Genomic DNA, 22,660 nt, shown 5'->3' with positions numbered 1-22,660 from the left:
GCAAGGTCCCCGGTTTGGGCCCCCCTATATTTTTTGTAAGACGGCACCCCTGTAGCCAATTGTGGATTACTATGAACAAGTAATTTAGAGGACAAGCCACTTCTGTTGGCTGGAAACTTTTTATGGTGTATATCTTGTTTCAAACTTTGCAACAACCTTGAAATTAACATGGCATTCACAGTTGGGCTCTGCATGTCTTCAGTCGTCTTAAACATGAAAATTTTAACAGTATCCTGGAGGCAACATTTTTATATTTGGGATGCAGTCAAATTTTATCAAGGGTTTATTTTTTATTCCCTAAAAAATTAAAGATGGCAGCATAAGTACAAATAAAGGCATAATGCAACTGGTTGTGCAGGAGTAATGTATCCTTGTAAAGTGGAAAAGTCATGGCTTCTATTGCCCCAGTATTAAGGAAGGATCTGCATCATGAGGTTTGTGTTAAAGAAAGTGGAATCTAACAGTAAGGAATTATTTATTTTGTACATAAATATACATTTCATTTCTCCTCTTGTTCATGTGTCATCTTGAGTCGTTGTCTGGTATCATGACAAGCCTCATTTTCTTCGACTTCAAAATATTTAGCTGAATCTTTCATTCACTTTCAAAACTAGGACTCCCCACTCGTGTTGACATCCATCAAATTATAACTGTAGACCTCACCTATTACAAAGTATCGGTGGTAAAATTACAACCATGATGCAAAAGCTTGTGGTTAGATCACTTCCACGGCTATCACATTCTTTGATGGCTGTGGATAAGTACTCGGTTCCTCATCCAGGTTAAATAAATCAGTTCTTCCCAAATGGATACTCGGGATGATTTTCAACCCTGTGAAATAAAAATTTAACATGATGAAAATTCATGAGATTGGGTTAACATAAGTGTTTATTAAAGCATTCCATGGATAACGTTGATGGAAAGTTGAATATAGATGCCTTGATAATCTTACATGAGACAGAAATAGTGGAAGAAACTGAACAAAATACAATCTATATCTAGCTAATCTTAGCAGTTTTGATTGAGCTGAAGAATAGCTGTTTTAAGCTTAAGGAATAGTTAAGAGTGATTTAAAGGAGGAGTGCCTTAATCTCAGCTATTGTGTATTATAGTTGAGCAAATTCATGATGCTTTCCGATGCATTGGAACTGAGCCATACTTCCCCAATACTATGTGTTATTCCCATACTCGCTCGATGGTTTGAAATTTTCATCATATACCATGCTTAGAATTATACTATTACCGTATTTCTCCAAATATAGTCCACCCCCTCTAATTTCGATGCTTCATTTTTGAGAAAATAAAATGCATAGGAATATAGTCCCCCCTTAACTTTCACCACGGGCATTTTTGGAAAAAAGAGGGGGGACTACACTCAGACAAATACAGTATTTACGTAATAATAAAATAGGTTGGGCCTTACCCCTTGAAAAAAAGGAAGTTGAATGTTCTCCCTTCTTCACCTTGGTCCAAATTATTAAGCTTCTTCATGTCATCTTCTGACAAACAGAAATCGAAGACCTAGCAGGAATAATTAAAACATGTTATAAACAATATATAATTAAAAGAATGATAATAATGACGAGAGATATTATGTAGTTCAATTAGTTTCGCAAAATGTTCACTGAGGGTTAGCATAACTAGAGACTATGATGTGAGTTGATCTTCCTCTTTACTACTGATCTTTTTCAAGTATGTAGTCTATTCTGTATGGATTTGTTATTGCAGATAATGAAAATTTAACTTCTTCTAACTTCCACCTACAATAAATTTTGAAAATACTTAGGAGGTTAAACAAGAGCAAACCCTCACAAGCGTGCAAGGCCTCGGTAATCAGCAAACCTCAGCCTCAATTTCTCAGTTCAAATGACCTAGTACATGGGTGTGAATTAACTTTACTGCTTGAATGAATGCTTTCGAAAAGCTAACGTTTTTCAACAAGCCTGCCTGCTCGGGCATGCATAACTTTCATGCGTTCTAGCTTAAAAGCCTTACGTTTATACAGAATTTAGTGGAAGCAATTTTTTTTATCATGTTACATTTTTCTGAATGGAAGTACATTATTTACAACCAATGATATTTTACCTGGTAGAGAATATGAGCTTATTGACTCACTTTAGTTTTACTCAATTTGCAAATGATTCAATTTTTTTAATACTTATACCTAATTCACATTATGTATTAACTTCGTAACTTTTACACCAGTACCTTCTCTTCAGTGGCATATTAGGGATAGATACTCGGCTGATGTAAGGGGGCTGCTAATACTAAACTTATATATGTACGGAAAGGTGTCACCAGTTTCAATTACCTCATGATTCTGCTGTATTCTTGCAGGAGAAACACTCTTTGGAATCACAATTATACCTTGTTGCACATGGTGGCGGAGCAGTATCTGTGCTGGTGACTTTTTGTAAGTTGAAGCAATTTCTACCACCAAAGGATTGCTCAGAAGTCCAGCGGAAGTCTGCTTTATTCTGCAAAAGTTATCACATATTCATAGTTACCTATTATGTATAACAGCAATTTTTACTCACAATATTCTGACGAATTTTTCACCCTGTAAGGAAGACTATGTACTCATCTCAATACCTATTCATTATCTGTAACCATAATTATAAAATGCATTAGACGGAGAATGAATTTATTGCAAAGGATGAAGTTGCCATTGGAAAGATATGTTTAACAGAGGGATGGATAGAATGTATCCATTTGTGACTCCATCATAGAAAGGATTACTGCCAATGAAATTGTATCTGGGAAAGCTTACTGACTGTAGTGATGCATAACGTAATAATGCTTTATTCTTAGTGCTACTTCTTCACTGTTTAAATTACTAAGTTGAAAGTTTTTATGCCGGCTTAATTTCATGCCAAGTATTAACAGGTTGACAATAAAGAGAATATGTGAAGCATAGATTGCATTTTGAAATGGAAGAATACATGTGGTACACAGTAGGAGGTAATTAATGAGTTCAAGAAAGTTTCGATATCATGACTATTTTCTAAAAATTTTGGTTATACATAAAAATGGGATACCAAGTATTATTTTTGCGGGTAGAATAATCAACAAGTAGGGTGAGGGGAGGAAGAGAATAGGATTTATAGAAAGAATAGGGAATTGAAGATGAAAGTTCAACCTGGGAGGGTAGAATGGGATGATTAACGAGATGCTCCATATAAACCTTATATCATACTTCTCCGAATATAGTACCCCCCCTTAATTTTGAGGCCTCAGTATCAGGAAAAAAATTTAAAAAATATGCTTAATATAGTCCCTTTTATTAAAAAAAAATTGCTTTACTTTTACCACAGGTATATTTAAAAAAAAAAAAGGACTACATTCAGATAAATACAGTAATTACCTTAGAATATCATTTACAAATAATGAAGCTTGCTTCACGTTTCGATTACTAATAATGATTTATAGAAAATAATATTTTAGAGTAATTGTATATCGTCCTTTGTAGAGGGCCTTGATTTAAAAAGGCCCCACCAAGGGTATTTAAAGGGTGTTACGAAGTCAATAAAAATTGAACATTCAACAATAAAAGAAAACATTTCCTCGATAACATGAGGCAGACCAGATAACTTCACGGTGGAGCTTATTTACAAATGAAAATATGTACTATACTCTCGGGATGGCAGGCGAACGAGAAGGGGGTTCTAGAATTTATGAAATGATTTATGAGGAGGAAGATAAACATGTGTTCCTTGAATGAAGAGGAAAGTTTATGCGAAAAATCCACAGAGAAAAAATCATTCGCCTTGACCGGGATTCGAACCCGGATCCCTCGATTTCCGGCCGAGTGCTTTAGCCAGTTAAGCCACCAAGGCGTCATTCTCCCGTGGAAATTTGTGGACTGTACCGGACAAGGAGGTATGGACTGCCGAGCATATTATGCGACTAGCAGTCCAGGTCGTGCGCATGGCGCCACAGCCGGAGAGCAAAGCCCGAACTTTGAACACGAGAGGTGTTCGCTCTAGACTCTAAGTATACTGGGACTAGCCACGGTATACTTAAATAAGGAAATTTCCTGATGTATGAGAGATGGACCTATTTAAGTAGTGGGAAAATGAAGTAACATCTGCATTGATCTCCATTAAATCAAGGCACAAAATCTTGTTGACCATCATCTTGACAGGTACTGTTCATGTGCAGATGAAAAGCTGAGGGGATTGAGACCCGAGTAATACATATTTGCTTACTTTTTTGGGCATAGAGAGAAATAGGGTAGTTTCCTTCATTAAAGAAAACAAAAGGCATTGATTGCGATTCGTTACCCACCATTAGTGTATTCATAATATACAAATTATTTGGTTTTAGAAATCCCAGTTCAGACAAATGTTAATGGTCAATTTTAACCTCATTTGAAAAAGGCCCATGCGATGCCACTCCACATGACTTCACAGGGACCTAGATGCTATACGAGTAGTCAGGAGTTTTACATTGTCTGAGATTACCAATGCGTGCATGAGGCACAGAGCTCAGTGAAACATCTCTTGATAATCACCCATTAAAATTGCATAAGGTTGGAAAGTTTCCTTTGTTTGATAGGATATTAATAATCCTTATTTAAGCCAAGTGCCAACTGCTAGCAGGGTACTCTACAACCTGCTAGCAGCCTGCATTGTAGAGGCACTCATGGCCTCTCACCAAGGTGGCCTCACACAGCGACAGCCGGAACCAGAGACGTCACTCGGGCTTCTCCCAGCATTCATACTTAACCGTCGCGTTTTTGCATGCTTGAAAATTTTCACTTTTCATTTAATAGCAAAAAAAATATATATATCGTCATTTAAAAATCTAAAAGCATGAAATACGCACTCCAGGAGTAATAATCTTTTGATTTAGACAATTAAAAAAAATAGAAACCACCCTATTGTTTGATATTAAAAAGAGTTTAACAATATATCATCACTTGTAGCCACCCCTACCATTGTGAATTGTTCCTGAAAAGCCCAATGATATCAATAGATAAGGAATTAGATTGGGTATACTAAATTTGGACAAGGGACAGGTGATCTCAACTGTTTTCTTCTGGTATAATCAATTTACGTAAAAAGTAGCCTCAGACCATCACCATAGTCTTCTACACTAAACAGTGAATTAAGACTACATTGTTAATTAAATTCCTTTGCAATCATACCTAAAATATGGATGTCAAAGCAAGAGATTATTGACCATAGTAATTGCAAGGCTCTTAAGGCCGTTTTTCATGGGGCATGTTATTGAAAAATCTGATTTGTGTACTAAATGAAAATTGCATTGTGTGAACTGTTAGAATACATGGATGTGAGATGGCAAAATAGCCCCTACTCTTATTTCGTTAGTGCATTTGTGCAATTGCTTACCATAATATGGGCCATTTTACATGGGGCACGTCATTGTGCCATCTGACGTGTGTACGAAGGTGCAGTCAAAATTGCATCATGTAAAGCGGTGAATTGCTAGAATGCATGGATGCGAGATGGCAAAATAGTCCCTCCTCTAATACCCAGCTCGCATTCTCACAATTTCAAAAAAGTTTTCAGTGCCAACCTGCGTCCCACGTAAAACGGCCTTAAGAAATTAATGCTGTTGTAACCTATGCAATTATGTGCTCAGTATTAAACGCCCTTAACATAATGATTGATGCCATGAAATTTACACAATAGACATTCAGATGGCACCATCATACTTCTCCCCATTTGTGTGAGCTTACTTGAAAAAAAAAAAAACATTTTGGGCAGCCCAACTCAGAAGATGGGAACAGAGCCCTGATATGGTCTGTGGACAGTGATTGGTGGGTTTGCTGGGTGCCACAGGAAGTCCCCCGTTCCAGTGTCAGGAGCATTTCCCAGTTTCTCTGGCTTCTGATATTTCACCATGTACTACACTCTTTCACTTACGAGTATCCATATTTATTTTGGAAGTGCTGAGGAGCGGCTGGAGATCCCAGAGGTGAATATGCAGTGAATGCAATATTTGGACAGCACTTAGCACAATCTCTCCTTAGGTCTTTCTGCTGATTAACTGCATGCAGCTCAACTTGAATGCATGAGATTGGATGTCGAGCGATGGCACTTATGTTTGCCACTTGTCGGGCATTGAAGTTTGACACACCAATTGATTTTGCCCGACCAGCATCAACTTGGGCTTCCAACGCCTCATGATGGGAAAAGAAATGAAAATACTGTCACTCCTTTATTGCCAATCAAAATATACCATATGATGTTTAAAGTTAAAACATTTTTAAAAGTATAGTCTATACATGCAGTTTTAACTTTCAGTTTAGGATGAATGATGAGCCCATATATGAGCAGAGAGATATTTTCCAACAGGCCAAGGTAATTAACATAGAATCAAAGTTGGGGTAGAAAATTTCCACCATTGTAACCATTTCCACTCAGGAGCTAACTCAAAGGCTTTGACACTGACTAGTTTATCCGATGGGAAATTTGAAAAAGGGCGAAAACATTGCTATAAAATTTGGCTTACTATACCTTCCATAACTTTTGATGATCCAGGCTAGGATCTAGCACAGGAGAACCATCCTCGTTCGCCTCAAAGTTATCCCCATTTTTGTTTGGCATCAAAGCAAACGGCATATGAATCAAATATAGGTCGACGAAATCTAGCTGTAGGCGTCGAAGGGACTCCGTCAAGTATTTCTCCACATCACCAGGTCGATTTCCGAATACAGGGAGCTAGCGACGTCAAGCACATGAGATTATCAACAGAGGAGTTTTAAATACATTTTTTAATTGCCAGCGTAAACAATCCATATATTTACAACATATTACCTTGGTTGTAACGAAGAGATCACTGCGTAAGTGGTCTTTGTCATTAATCCACCGCTTAAACACCCGTCCAATTGCATATTCGTTTCCGTAGTTGAAGGCGGTGTCGAAGTGACGATAGCCTGCGGAGAGTGCCTCCGAGACTGCTGCTTCAACCTCCTCGTCTTTTGCCTGCGAAAATCAATACATACACGAATTAGTGACGTACCTTTTAAACTCAGTACCGTTATAATACAATTAATTTTACAACATTATATAATTTTACAACCCATTACCTGCCAAGTGCCGAGGCCGACAAGGGGCATACGATGACCGGAGGGAAGGAGGACACTCCTTCCCTCGCTAAACTCCATATTCTCCCCTCTGTATCCCGGATCTACCGCCGTAGAGTATTTCTGGCACCCATTGCTACTCCAGTGATCTTTTTTGCGGCTGTTTTGGCTCGTGCTGTCTGTTTTGGGATTCGACGTCACGGATGAAACCATTATGGACCTGCTGTCGTAATCCTTAAGAGGTTTAAAACACGGCCATGAAAAGAGGTTAGCACTTGTACATTTACTCAACGTACTCCTAACCGCGTTACACGTGTGACCAAAAGCAGAAGAATGCAGGCCAATATTGCATAAACTTATAACACTACATAACCCAGCCTTGAATAACATTTTTGTCGTATGACAATACGTTAACTATAGAATATAAATCATGAAAATAAAAACACTATTCGCCAACTACTGAGGCTTCTTCAGTGTATTGATAAAGAAAAAGGGATCTCAGGGAAAAAATCAAATTCTTCAAATGTAAACATAAACACAACATAAGTACATGTTGAAAATGGTGGTAATTGAAGTTATCGAGAGATCGATATCACGGCGCTACCAACAGCTGAAATTATTTAGACTTATATAATTGTCTATAATCATGTGCAAATGAATAATTTGAACTTTTTGTATCATGAAAGTGTTTTAAATATAGAATGCGCTAGTATTTTATGCCGATTGAAAATTCATCTAAATATTTTTATCAAGCGAAACATTTCAGTTGGCTCCCAGTGTGGAAGATCAGCTGGTAACCATGATGGGTAATGTTGGTTGATGTTTTTCTGCCGTACAAAGAGGTGATCTCCAGGAATTGAAAGAAAAACGCGCCTGGGATAAGCATCTCAGTAAATTAGAATTGTGAGTGATTTCATTGGTGAATTTTCATGCTTCGGAAATATAATTCAACGAAGTAAGTGACTATTTGTTTGAATTGTTTGCCATTTTTAAGGACCAAGAACAACCCAAATCTCGCCAATATAATGGCTTCTAGTGGAAGATTAAAGGAATTCCTCAATAGAAATATGGTTACAGTAGTTATGGTACCTGTCCTGTTTGTGATACATTGGGGTTGGGTCAAATTGCAAGACAATGAAAAATTAGTCCGGCAGTATGATAAGAAGGAGTTGCCTTTATTGAAGGTGAGTTGCATCTAATCATGGTGAGTATCAAGAGCTGCTGAATGCGTTAATGTTTTTCGAAGCTGAAATATCTTCTTCTATTATTTTATTTCAGGGTATCCATTACATGGGAAATAAATTGGGGCTCACAAATGAAGAGGAGGGTAGTAAAAAATAGCATGAGCATCATTCAACTGGGGAATACTCTGTACATAGACGGGGTCCATTATCTTGACCCACGTAAGGTCATCCCACGCCCTGGTAAATAGCGACAGTGAATATGTAAAGAAGGAATGGTTTGTATTATTGTTATTTAAGCGAATTTGTTAATGAAACGAGGTGGAATAGTTAAAGTAACGTTAATGATTTAATTTAACAATATGAAAATAATGTATTTTTGATATAATGGGTGAAAATAAGACTTTATCATATTAGTGTAGACAAAGCTTTATTGGGTTATTCATAAATACATAAAAGCGACAATGCTTTGAAAACAAGCGTACAAGTAGAGGTAAGCAATCAATATATATGTAACGTACCATTGCAACCCGTTTACAGCAAATGTATGTTAACAATAACACTGTAATTACTAGGGCGCTATTCCAAAAACAGACCCCTTGGGAAACGAAAAATCAGGTAAACTTTGACATTGGATGTTACATAGCATAAAGACAAGGCACGAATGAAATTATTCCTTAATGAAATGGGAAACATTATAATCTGTGAAGGGGATCATTAAAAACATCGCAGTATAACGATAAAGAAACAGAAGACATTATATAAACTGGAGCGCTATCGGAATGACGCCTCGTCGAAAAAAGTGATTGCAGGCCATATGTCACTGGGTCATTCATTTAAACACCTATACGAATAATGTGAAACAACGAACTTCATAAGAAAGAAGAAATACCAAAATTTATTAAACATAGGATCCCCATAACCATTCAGCTCACATAGAAAAACCAAATTATTTTTAAAAATAGGGCGCTATTACATTTCAACACCGAAGAAATCCTCAGTAGGGGTTAACATTTGCACTGACACATTCAAAAAGGTAACAAGCGAATTTTATTCAAAACGCAAACCTAATTCTGACATGCAATGACGAAATAAAGACACAGCCGGAGCAGTTTCTAAAATTGGAATTAACGAAGTAGGAAAATAAATAATAAAAATTGACCTACCAACAAATCGAAGTAAAGTTTCAATGGGTAATTTTTTTTAAATCGCAGGGAATTTTTTTGTCCGAACTCCTCTAAAATACGATAAAGAAACATGGAAGATTACAAAGCGTCCATAGCCCAAATCGTTTAACAATAAATACAGTAACCTGGAGTCAACAAATACTAGGGCGCTCACCAGGGGCGGATCCAGGATTTATTTCTGGGAGGGGCACAAGCAAGGCCGTATCCAGGATTTTGTTCTGGGTGGGGCACAAGGATACCTCGCAATACAAAACGAATGCAATGATAATGGGACCGTATTAGAAATCTTGCATATTTTTGAGGGTCTGGGGGGGGCCTGGATCCGCCTATGGCGCCCACACGAAATCACGCCCATGAAAAAGGATTGAACAGCCTTGGAAGTAATTTTTTTCTAACGACTGTGTCGTACTTAGAGCTGAGATAAAGCATACATAACAGAAAAGACATACGAGACCAAATGGAAAAAATGAAAAACAATCATATAACATCACTTAGCCTCTTTAAAAACTAAACTTGGGCTTGCACAACGCACAGTCTCCGCACCAAATCAAATCCAGGAACAGTAAAAATATTTATGTCTGATTAATTTTCAGCTGCAATGAAAGGAAAAAGTCTAGACACTTTAATAAAATCAAAATAATGGGACTTGAGGGTTTGAAAATAACTTTCACACATAAAAGACGGAAGAATAAAATAATTTGCCAGAAAAATATTCGAGAAATGGGTTTAAATTCGTCATTTTAAAAAAACCGTTAAAGCGAATTTCAGATCGAAAGTCACCAATATTACGTGTGAACACATCTAAGATTATGGGAATCCCATAACCCAAATCGTTTTAATAGAAATGGAGAAGCCACGAGTAGAAAAATAATAGGGAAGCCACACCAAATCATCCATATGGAAGGGAAGTGACATGAATGAGAAAATATTTTTTTCCGACGACTGTGCCCGGCGTAAAGCAGTGAGAACACTATAATCATAGTCAAACATTTTCAACCTAGAGATGAAAATGAAAAAACTCTATTCCAATCAAATTTCGTCTTTGAAATCAAGGCCTGGAATAGCCCAAAATACAGCCTGCGACTGAACTAATACATGAAAAAGTTGAAGTTTTTAAATTCTTTATTTTCGGTAGCAACTTGAAGAAGTTTACAGAGTCGCAAAAGTATTAATAAAAAGGCGATAACACCGTTTTAAAAATTAACAGAAAAATGTACGACAATAGAGGAAAATAATAGACCCAAAAAAATGGAAGAAAACATTTAAAACTCACATTTTCACAAGTCTCCTTCAGAATTTTGGATCGAAACTCGTCTACATCACGAGGTAACACATCAAAGATTACGTAACACACATTGCCCATACAGTTTTACGTTACATAGAGATACCACGAGTAGACAAATACGAGGTCGCCCACCCCGAATCACCCGCAAGGAAGGTAAGTGGTATGAATGGCAAAATATTTTTTTTCGAAGATCGTGCCCAGCCTACAGCTGTGATGTCAGCCTAATCGTAGAAAAACATGTTCAACCAAGGGATTGAAATAAAAAACGACAGCGTAAGTACTTTTCCCCTTTGAAATCTAGGCCTGGATGGCCCAACCCACAGCCCTCGACGCCATCAAAAAAATCTGGTAAAGTGAAACATTTTTAAAATTTTTATTTTCTGTAAAAATGAAAAGAAATTTACTACAATCCCAAAGGAAACGAAAGCACGACGATACCACAGTTTTAAAATTCAACTGAAAAATTTACGACTCAAGAGGAAAATACTTGACCCACAAAAAACAGGAAGTAAAAATGTAAATGTGACATTTTAAAAAGACTCCATCAGAATTTCGGATCGAAACTCGTCTACATCACGACGTAACAATCGAAGATTACGTAACACACATAGCCCATACAGATTTACGTTACATAGAGATACCACGAGCCGACAAATACGAGGTCGCCCACCCCGAATCACCCGCATGGAAGGTAAGTGGTATGAATGGTAAAATATTTTTTCCCTAAGATCGCGCCCGGCCTAAAGTTGTGATGTAAGCCTAATCGTAGAAAAACATGTTCAACCAAGGGATTGAAATAAAAAACGACAGCGAAAGTACTTTTCCCCTTTGAAATCCAGACCTGGATGGCCCAACCCACAGCCCTCGACGCCATCAACAAAATCTGGTAAAGTGAAACATTATTAAAATTTTTATTTTCTGTAAAAATGAAAAGGAATTTACCACATTTCCAGAGGAAACGAAAGCACGACGATACCACAGTTTTAAAATTCAACTGAAAAATTTACGACTCTAGAGGAAAATACTTGACCCACAAAATCTGGAAGTAAAAATGTAAATGTGACATTTTAAAAAGACTCCATCAGAATTTCGGATCGAAACTCGTCTACATCACGACGTAACAATCGAAGATTACGTAACACACATAGCCCATACAGATTTACGTTACATAGAGATACCACGAGCCGACAAATACGAGGTCGCCCACCCCGAATCACCCGCATGGAAGGTAAGTGGTATGAATGGTAAAATATTTTTTCCCTAAGATCGCGCCCGGCCTAAAGTTGTGATGTAAGCCTAATCGTAGAAAAACATGTTCAACCAAGGGATTGAAATAAAAAACGACAGCGAAAGTACTTTTCCCCTTTGAAATCCAGACCTGGATGGCCCAACCCACAGCCCTCGACGCCATCAACAAAATCTGGTAAAGTGAAACATTATTAAAATTTTTATTTTCTGTAAAAATGAAAAGGAATTTACCACATTTCCAGAGGAAACGAAAGCACGACGATACCACAGTTTTAAAATTCAACTGAAAAATTTACGACTCTAGAGGAAAATACTTGACCCACAAAATCTGGAAGTAAAAATGTAAATGTGACATTTTAAAAAGACTCCATCAGAATTTCGGTTCGAAACTCGTCTACATCACGACGTAACACATCAAAGATTATGTAACACACGTAGCCCATACAGATTTACGTTACATAGAGATACCACGAGCCGACAAATACGAGGTCGCCCACCCCGAATCACCCGCATGGAAGGTAAGTGGTATGAATGGCAAAATATTTTTTTTTCGAAGGTCGCGCCCGGCCTACAGCTGTGATGTAGGCCTAATCGTAGAAAAACATGTTCAACCAAGGGATTAAAATAAAAAACGACAGCGTAAGTACTTTTCCCCTTTGAAATCCAGGCCTGGATGGCCCAACCCACAGCCCTCGACGCCATCAAAAAAATCTGGAAAAGTGAAATCTTTTTTAAAAAATTTTTTTGGTAAAAATGAAAAGAAATTTACTACAATCCCAAAGGGAACGAAAGCACGACGAAACCTTTGCTTAAAAATGCATTTGAAAAATTTAAAAAACTAGAGGAAAATAATAGACCCAAAAAAATCGAAGTAAACCTTTAAATCTCTCATTTTCAAAACTCTCCTTCAGAATTTCGGATCGAAACTCATCTACATTAATAGGTAAAACATCAAATATTATGTAACACCCATAGCCCATACAGATTTACGTTATATAGAGATACCACGAGTCCACAAATACTTGCTCGCCCACCCCAAATCAAGCGCATGGAAAAATAGGTGATGCGAATGGGAATATATTTTTTCCCGAAGACTGTGCCCGGCCTTCCGCTTTGATGACACCCCAATCGTAGAAAAAAATGTTCAAACAAGGGATGAAAATGAAAAACGACAACGTAAGTACTTTTCCCCTTTGAAATCTAGGCCCGGGGTAGCCCACGCCACAGCCTGCGGCACCAACTAAAAATCTAAAAAAAAGTTTAAATTCTTTATTTTCGGTGAAAATAAAAAGAAGTTTACCATAATTATTATTATTATTATAATTATAGAAGAAGTAAAAACACGACGATTTCACGTTTTAATATTTAACGGAAACATTTACGGCACTGCAGGAAAATAAATGAGCCAAAAAAATCGAAGTTAATTTTGAATGTGACATTTTCTAAATATTCCATGAGAACTTCAGATCAAAACTTACATACATTACGAGGTATGACATCAAAGATTACGTAACACCCGTAGCCCATGCCGATTTACATTGCGCAGGGATACCACGAGTCAGTGGCGGATACAGATGGGGGGCGCGGGGGGCGCGCGCCCCTCCCTTGCGGGTCCGGCCGTATTGGCAAACATGGCAGAACCACGATTGTGACTTTTTTTATATCATAAGATGGCATTAGTCTTATGTGTATAATTACATTAATTAAAATTTTATTTTACTCTGCCTGTGACTTGATTATTTTTTATTGCGATATCGCGATAAAAAGTAAAGGCAACTCAATATATCTTTTGCGCCCCCCCCTTGAGTGTTTTCTGTATCCGCCCCTGCCACGAGTCGACAAATACTAGGTCGCCCATCCCGAATCACCCGCGTGGAAGCGAAAAGACATGAATTGGAAAATTATTTTTTCCGACAACTGTGACTACAGCTGTGCTACCACATGGATCACATAAAAACGTGTTGAACGACGCGGTAAAAATCAGAAACACTCATATAACAATTTTAATCTTTAAGAAATAGGCTTGGGCTGGCATAACCCACAGTCTCCGCCACCAATTCAAAACAGGGAAAGGTAAAAATTTTATATCTTCCTTATTTTCTGATGATTTTTAAGGAAACTTTCCACACAACTAGATCGGAGAACGACACGTCACCGATGTTAGAAATTGGATTTAACCAATGGAGGATACTGAAGGAAAATATTTTACTGACAAAAAAATCGAAGTAATGTTTTTAACGCGTTATTTAAAAAAATTGGAATCGAATTTCAAAGCGTAACTCTTCTATATTACAAGATAAAACATCAAAGATTGCGGGAGAACGCCATCCCAAACTTTTACTATGTATAATGTAACTGCGAATCAATAAATATTACTAGGGCGCCTGCACGAAATCGTCCCGGCGCGGCGGATGAGAAATGGCACGTACTGGATTATATTTTTCCCGTCGACTCTTTTTTGCCGATTGCTGATATTATTCCAGGATGTTTTAAATAGTAAAAGTATGTTATACCATAACATAATAGTATATCAGAATCATTTCAATACTTTTCCGCTTTGATAAATAGCCACTGATTCGCAGTGGCGGATCCAGGATAGGGACAAGGGAATGGGGCTAAGTGGGGTCAAAAATACCAGCAGTATATTGGGGGTCGGAAATAATTACCATGCTATCTAACGTAAATTGGATTCCCAAGGAGGTTAACGTTTGCTATAGCCCCAGTAGCTCCCCATAGATCCGCCACTGCTGGTTGGCCCACCTTAAAATTAATTTTATCGTTATTTTCGGAGAAGAAGAAAAGAAATTTTCCACACACTTATATTTAAAATGACACATGGTAAGAAATGTTTGCAATTTTATCTACTCTTTGTTTGAAAAATTAAGAAAAGACACACGAAATAATCGAAATATAATTTTCACTGGGTCATTTACAAATAATATAAAAGCAAATTTCGAATAATCCTTTTGTTAAGATATAAAATCAAAATTGATGTAACAGGCCATCCCGAGACCCATAAATAATATTCAGAGCACATGCAAGTCGCGAAGTACTACAACCCATTTCATTGATTTTTCTGCCTGAAATTATGCTTGAATCTATCTTGAAATATCTTGATATCTATGCCCACCTCATTTGCCCAGCTAGAAAATCACGATTAGGAAAAGTAAAAATTTATAATTTTGTTATTTTCTGGAAAGTAATAAATGAAATTATTCATGATCTTAGATGCAACAATGACGCAACGAGTGAAAAATTTCATTTGGAATTTAAGACAATTATGACAATATTTAAGACAAATGTATGGAAAATATTTAACCTTCAAAATTTTAAATGATATTTTCACCGGGTAATCACGCAACAATTGCAGAAAATTTTTAAATGAAATTCAGATGGATTGATATAAAATGAAATAATAAAATGAATGAAAGAGTACTTCCTTAAAACCGCAATCGATGTATATACAGGGTACTCCCGGGTCACCAAATACTAGTGCGCCAACCGGTAATCCCTATGGAAAGAGAAATCATACGCATCGGAACTTATTTTGTCCCAACGAATTTGACGCGCCAAAAATTGTTATTAAATCTACATCAGCGTATAATCATCTTATCTCTAGCGTTAAAAAAACGCAAGACCCATTTCATTGCTTCTCCGCTTAAAAAACCGTTGGGCCACTCCATCCCAATTTCATAACAGGTACTTCAGACTCAGGAAAATTAATTATAATTTAATCATGTCGTTATTTCTGGGAAATAAAATGTGCAATTTTTCATAAACTTAGATAGAAGCGAGGCACAGTAAAAAATTTTTAAAACGGGATTTCAACATAATACGACGCTAAAACAAAATAATTAGCCTGGAAAAAAATGAAAATATATCTTTCACTATGTCATTCATAAAAAATAAAGAGAATTTCCATTGTAAATGCACATCAATATAAATATTACACATGAATAGAAGGATCAACAACTTTGCTATTTTCACATAGTAATTTATTGAGGCCGACCATGGTTTCGTTACACAGTAACATTATCAAGGTGAAAAATGCAAGTAAATTGACAGAATATATATAGCAGAAGGTTGGGTGGGGAAATCTTGTATTATAGGAAAATCTTGTAATGTATTTCCACACCCAACCCTCTGCTATACATACTATCAATTTACCTGCATTTTTCACCTTGTTATGTTACTCTGTTACGAAACCATGGTCGGTGTCAATAAACTGCTGCGTGGAAATAGCAAAGTTGTAGATCCTTCTATTCCTGCGATTATATATTTCCACCAAGTTACGCCCGCTACTATTAATAATATTACACATCATTATTTGTGAAGCAGAACATCCCCAAACCATTAAACAATATGCAGAATCTTCCGGAAATCGGCCTAGTGGAAGACTGGCATCGAAAAATGTTTTTACGGCGACTTTAACGCGCTAAAAAATGTTATTGCTCTTAGATCATCGTAAAAACATGTAATCGCGTACGTTAAAAATTCACAAGACTCATTGCGATACTTTTAAACTAGCCTTGGGCCTGCCCACCCCAATTTTCGGGCCAGATATATATGGGAATTCGTTTTTCCCCGAGCCATATATAGTCCAGGAAATGAAGCTCATAAAAGCGAAAAACCTTGCAATTTTTTCAAACCGAATCGATTTGCACCAAAATTTGGGATTAGATTAATTATTTCTTCAAAATCTATACTATGCCGAAGGGCGCTTTTTATTTTTTAGGGGTGAAAACTACCCCTAAAAGCTGGAACTTAAAAAATTATTTTTTAAAGCTAAATACGTGTAAAATTTAGTTCAAATTATATGTAAAATTATTTTTTTATATTTGGAAAATAATTTTAAGGTGTTTCAACCCATAATAATCAACCCTTATTGGTGGTTAACGTAAAAAAGAAATTTCAAACTGAATCGATTTGCATACAAATTTGTGTTTATACTAATCATACCGCCTTTAAAATTTTTTTTCAAACCGAATCGATTTGCATAAATATTTCGGATTAGACTAATCATATCCCCGTTCTTCAAAATCTATATTATGCCGAAGGGCGCGTTTAATTTTTTAGGGGTGAGAACTACCCCTAAAAGCTGGAACTTAAAAAATTATATTTTAAAGCTAAATACGGGTAAAATTTAGTTTAAATTATTTGTACAACTATTTTTTTTGTTTGGAAAATAATTTTAAGGCGTTTCAACTCATAATCATCAACCCTTATTGGGGGTTAATGTAAAAAAAATTATTTACCCTAAAAATAAAAATTATTTATCACACTGTATCTTGTTATTCACTTTCTTACTCCTTTCATTATGTATTCACTTTTTTCTATGGTAACATAAACAAATAAATGTGCATTTATGTAGACATTACATGAAACACAATCAAACGGAGACTGTATGGCTTCCAGTCTTCCCACCACATGCATGCTCACAGGTCACTGTGAGCGAGAGCACACATACTCACATATGTGTATGTATATATACATCTTATGGGTATGTGTGTTTATTTTGTAGCATATTTGAGTGTATCGTTAGCTTGTAACGTAAAATACACGAATAATATGCTGATTATGAGGAATATTATGCTCTGAATTGTGGATTTCGAATTTTCGAAAATAAATTTGATTGGTTTTTCAAACATAGCTCCTTTATTTTTTATGATAACAAGTTCATTTAAATTGTATTTTGTAGGGTTTTTACTGACTACAAGTTCATGTAAATTAAATTTTTTTAGAGTCATTAATTTTGAAAGGGGAGGGATTTAAGGGTTTAAATAAGGTGGAGCTCCCTTGGAAATAGAGGTTTTAATTATCAATATCTCACCAAATATTCATTGTATAGAAAATTAAAACACGCCAAAATATTTGAAAATAAAGAAGCTACAATTTATTACCCCTGCATTTTTTTCATATCTCCAATTTTTTTGGAGTTATTTTGAAAAAAAGAGCATTTTTAACGAAATTGTAAAAAATGACTTTTCACTTTTTCCTTCAATTTTTTCAAAATTCAGAGTTGTAAATTAAAAAAACTTCTAGGATCAATTAACAATACTTAAATAAAGAGAAATACCGAAGGGCATTGATCAATTTTGTCTAGTGTGGTATTAAGGAGTTGTTTTCACTGATTTTTTCGTACAAAAAAGTAGGGACTGATCTTATTTTTAATCATAACTCGCTCAAATTTCATGATAAAAAATATTTTTTCTCATTATAAGAAAGTTTTTTAAAAACACTTTAAAACAGATCACATAATTTTTCCTCGAAAATTACATTTTTCCCGCTATTTAGTATTGAATCTTTCAAATTTAGCGTATGACAAACAATAGATAACCATCAACAAGTTGTAGCTCGGTCCGAATTGGTCATAAAGGAAATATAAAATAAGATTTTTATTTAATTTTTTACAAGCTACAGTTTTGTAATTCACAATTTCCTAATAAAATTAATACTTTTCAAGTTATTTGCCTATAATCGATTAAAATCGTTGATTTTTTCGTCAAAAAACTGTTACTTTCAATCGCAAATAACTCGAAAAATATTAATTTTACGCAAAAAATGGAAGGAAAATTTTATTCTTAGAAGGTATTTTTCTATCGATTCCTTTGGTCAAAATATAATTAAAAATTTCCACCCCCGAGATGGGGTGGAAACCACCCCAAGGGTAAAAGCGCCCGTCGGCATGATATAGATTTTGATTCTTGGTATATTCCCTACTTATTATGAAAATTTCAAGAATTTCGATTCAGTTTGAAAAAATTGCAAGCCAAAATGCTTCATTTCCTGGACTATTAGAACTTTAATAAACGCTAGTCCGAACTTCGTTTGAGCACTTCATTTTTTTTAGCTGTAAACTGCTGGTGTCCTAACACCCTCTGCCACACGCCTTTTAGGCGGCTGCGGGGTATTATGTAGATGTAGATGAATTTCAAATCAAGGATTTCACACTCAGTACAATTGAAAATTTTATGACTCCGTGTTAACGGAAAATATTAACGAAAATTTTATGAACGTATATACAACTGAGCTGCGGTGAAACAAACATTTGACGAAAAGGCACGAAACGATCCGATTCATTTCGGACCAGGCCGGCATGAAGCTTTTCACTTTTGAAAGTTAAGGATCCCATACACTTTATTTTCCGCGTCGCATAGTTCTTAGAATTCTTCGTTTTTCGCTTATCACATGGAAATTTCAATCGGAGTTCTAGCGTTAACATCAGTGGAGTTCATTTCAGTTCCAAATCAGCCAATATGGAAAAAAATATGTAGTCTAAATCCGACAATATGATCGTTAGGAGTTCGCTTAAAACTTCTTAACGCTCAGACAAACACAAGGAATTCATTTTATGTATTATTAATCCATGGGAACAAAAAATATTTGATTATATATAACACGGCTAAATTTCACGGCCCAGACCTAAATTACATAGGGAAAAAGTAATTACGTGATCGCTTTTTATTTAAATCCCTTGGTTGACCATGTTTTTCTATGATTAAGGTGTTATCACAGCTATAGCCCGGGCTCGATCTTTGGAAAAAAATATTTTACCATTCATACAACTTACCGTCCATGCGGGTGATTCGGGGTGGGCGACCTCGTATTTGTCGACTCGTGGTATCTCTATGTAACGTAAATCTGTATGGGCTATGTGTGTTACGTAATCTTTGATGTGTTACCTCGTAATGTAGACGAGTTTCGATCCGAAATTCAGATGGATTATTTTGAAAATATCACATTTAAAACCCTATTTTGATTTTATTGTCAAATATGTTTTTCTTCCAATTTGGACATGATTTAATTCTAATTTTAAACATTTTGGTTGTTTTACTCCAAGATATTAGCTTGAGGAGAATATTGTAAATAGATTTTTATCCTCATTATTTGAATGTTTCTGTCCTAAAAGAGATCTAATATGCACTTACTTTTGGTTCCGGAATGCGGATAGCGCCTTAGTTTTTGTACATGCGTAGATTTTGTTGTATATTAATTTGGGGTTGGGAATATTACGTTACCATATGTTTGATTTTTTGTGTTTCATTTACAAATCCCCGTTTTAGATATGTCGCATAGGTGAAATAATAAATGTCCAGGGTACATATGCACTGCAATCTCTTTTTGCGACTTGCCCACCTCTCGATAGCGCCTAAGTATTTCAAATTATGAGGTTTAACAACGGATAAATTAAGGTCCTTATTAATGTCTTTTTATCGATCCTGATGTTTATCGTTAATTTAAAGGTAGATTCAGTCGGTTTTTCGCTGTAATTTTTCGTAAAATTCAGTGTCAAAAGTTGCCAATACTAGCGCTCTCCACGGGACACAAATCTGGATAGCGCCGTAGTATAAAACGTATTTTTTTAATACATATTTATCCTTTATGCCGGTTGAAATGTTGAGTTACATAAATTTTGTTTACTTATCTATACTTTAAAGGTAATTTTTTTAGCTATATTTGGTTTTATGTCTTATTAAATGTCCGAGTTGAACATTGCCTGCACTTATATTTTAGAGTGTTTCTCCTGCCAATTTGTAATAAGAAAGAATAACTATCTTGCTTAAAAGAATAAAATTAACCGATTTAAAGGTGTAATAGTAAGTTTAATTAAAAAAGCCGTCTTTATACCATAATTATAAAGCATTATGTGTTAGCATAATTTTGTCGCTATTTCCCTGGGCGTGGGATGACCTTTCATGGGTTAAAATAATGCGCGTACATAGACGTACATTTCTCAAGTCATCCTTTTTTGTATTTTAGTTATTGGCTGAGTAGTGGCTTCAGAATGGCACTTTAACCTATCATTTCGGCAATGGATGATATTCAAATTCAATCAGTTAGAAGCCATGACTTCCTGGAGCTGCTGAAGTCTTTTAACCAATATATAGGTTCTTCTATCGGCCCTAGAGGTAAAATTAAAATAGTGGAATCAAACGGAGGTATTATGGTGCTCACTTCATCTTCAAAAAGATTGATTGAATGGATTATATTGGAAAATCCACTTCTACTAGTTATTGCGAATGCAATGAGGAGTCAGTGGGAGAAATTCTCAGATTTTGGATTGTTCACAGGTTTAGTTAGCACTTGTTTGTTACAGAATGTGCTGAATGATCGTTATCCTTGTAGTACTGTGTCACGTTTATTCAAGTTCTTTAGTTGTACTACTATGTCATTAGTGAATGGCGTGAGTGTGTGTCTAAAAGTGGATTTTTCATCATTGGAATGCTTGACGAAAATAGTGGAGACTGTAATTTCCTCGAAGCCTTTGTGTTGTGGTCCTGCTGCGGAGAATGTGAGGAGTCTAGCAGTTTGTGTTGTGGGGGCTTTCATTCGAGGAATTTCTGAAAATCTAGGAGCCCTGGGGAAAATCACGGTCGTTGTGAATGACGGTCCAATGAAGGAGCTTCCCTATAATTTCACTGGTGTATTGTATGATTCGCCGGACTGGAGTCTAGTTGAAAATTGGAGGAAAGATCGGGACGGAAAATCAAAAATATTAGTGGTGGTGTTTGCTGTTAACCTTACTCCAGCCGACATCCAAGATGCAAAGAACTCAGGTAAAATTGGTAGATTATCTTTTTTAATTCAATGTCAGCACCAGTTCACTTTTGAATCTGTAGCTTAATATATCTTGAGTTGAGCACACATTTTTTAAGGAATAAGGCTGTTTCTTTTGATAATATTTCTTTGAAAAATACAGCAAATCACTTAATAAAATTATTTGCCGGTGATATTCACAATTGATTAAATAATGCTGTCTCATGGGTTTCCCGTAATAATGTTGTTGATTTTCCAGAAGTGAGGCTATGTTAAGTTTGTATCGAGTTGCTGGAACAATGGAAGCATTATTTTTAAGGAAAAGTTTTTCTTGTCATTAAGGAAAATTGCCAATAAAATTTATTTTTGTGTAATTGAGCTTTCGAGTGTTTATTTATTTAGCACTAACCTTCGGTTGTGGAATTAACTTCTCGTTCTCCTGAATTTTATTTCATTGATAGATCAACATTTTTCTTCGTAATTAGAAGTAGACAGTAAACAGTAGGCATTATACTTCTCCACACTCTAAGAAATTATGATATGCATTTCACAGTTGCAAGATATTTTAAATGTATATTACCACTTTTCATGGTTGGTATAGTTTCAAGGCTTTAGTTAGTCATGTATTCATTGAAATTATTTTGTTCAGTGTGCCGGTATGGATAGGAAAAAAGCATTATATATACATTCATATGTGTACTGGAGGAATTCTTGTGTTCAATTTAGTTTAGAAGCTTATAATGTGTATCATTGGCGGAACTATGGGGGAAGGAGGGGGGGGTTTGCCGCCCCCATTGGGTTGAAACACGCACTAGATGTAATAGAAATTTTTGGTGGTTGCCACTTTGTACAAAAGTAATTAGTTATGTTTTCCAACATATTTACCTACTTAACCCTTTCACTGCTGTGATCATACCTAGTATGTTCGCACGGCAGACTGCTGTGGACACACTTTTTCTTCCTCCCTGCCATGCACTTTCGCAAAAGCACTTTGAAGGGTCCCTAATGCTCACCCACACAGGACTGTCTCATCGACCCTACCAGTGGGGGGCCTCCCTCCCGAAAAGTGACCGCTTTGACTGCATTTTGAAAATCAATCAATCCGATCATCAAAAAAATGATTGTTTTCATCGCACTCCTGCCAATCAAGCAACCAAGTACGTCTTTG

At 36.0% G+C, this 22,660-nt stretch overlaps 2 protein-coding genes and 1 non-coding gene across 3 annotated transcripts; 1 reads left to right on the top strand and 2 right to left on the bottom strand.

The window, feature by feature from the left end:
• Positions 1-458: 458 nt before the first annotated feature.
• On the bottom strand, positions 459-7,622 carry LOC124167680 (aldo-keto reductase family 1 member A1-A-like). The gene is made up of 7 exons (XM_046545665.1): positions 7,058-7,622; positions 6,786-6,953; positions 6,486-6,689; positions 5,892-6,148; positions 2,312-2,477; positions 1,424-1,521; positions 459-831 (listed from the first exon to the last, which is right to left on the bottom strand). The coding sequence occupies exons 1-7, from the start codon at positions 7,442-7,444 to the stop codon at positions 792-794; spliced, it is 1,320 nt and encodes a 439-aa protein (XP_046401621.1). The 5' UTR covers positions 7,445-7,622; the 3' UTR covers positions 459-791.
• Trnas-gga lies at positions 3,764-3,836 on the bottom strand. Its single transcript has one exon. It is a non-coding gene; the product is annotated as a tRNA-Ser (tRNA).
• Positions 7,233-21,870, top strand: LOC124167681. Its single transcript, XM_046545666.1, has 5 exons — positions 7,233-7,321; positions 7,821-7,957; positions 8,049-8,238; positions 8,333-8,429; positions 20,675-21,870. The coding sequence occupies exons 3-4, from the start codon at positions 8,080-8,082 to the stop codon at positions 8,393-8,395; spliced, it is 222 nt and encodes a 73-aa protein (XP_046401622.1). The 5' UTR covers positions 7,233-7,321; positions 7,821-7,957; positions 8,049-8,079; the 3' UTR covers positions 8,396-8,429; positions 20,675-21,870.
• Positions 21,871-22,660: the final 790 nt, after the last annotated feature.

The sequence above is a fragment of the Ischnura elegans genome, chromosome 11 (genome assembly GCF_921293095.1).
Source record: "Ischnura elegans chromosome 11, ioIscEleg1.1, whole genome shotgun sequence".
NCBI lineage: Eukaryota > Metazoa > Arthropoda > Insecta > Odonata > Coenagrionidae > Ischnura > Ischnura elegans.
This window is presented reverse-complemented; position numbering and strand designations above follow the sequence as displayed.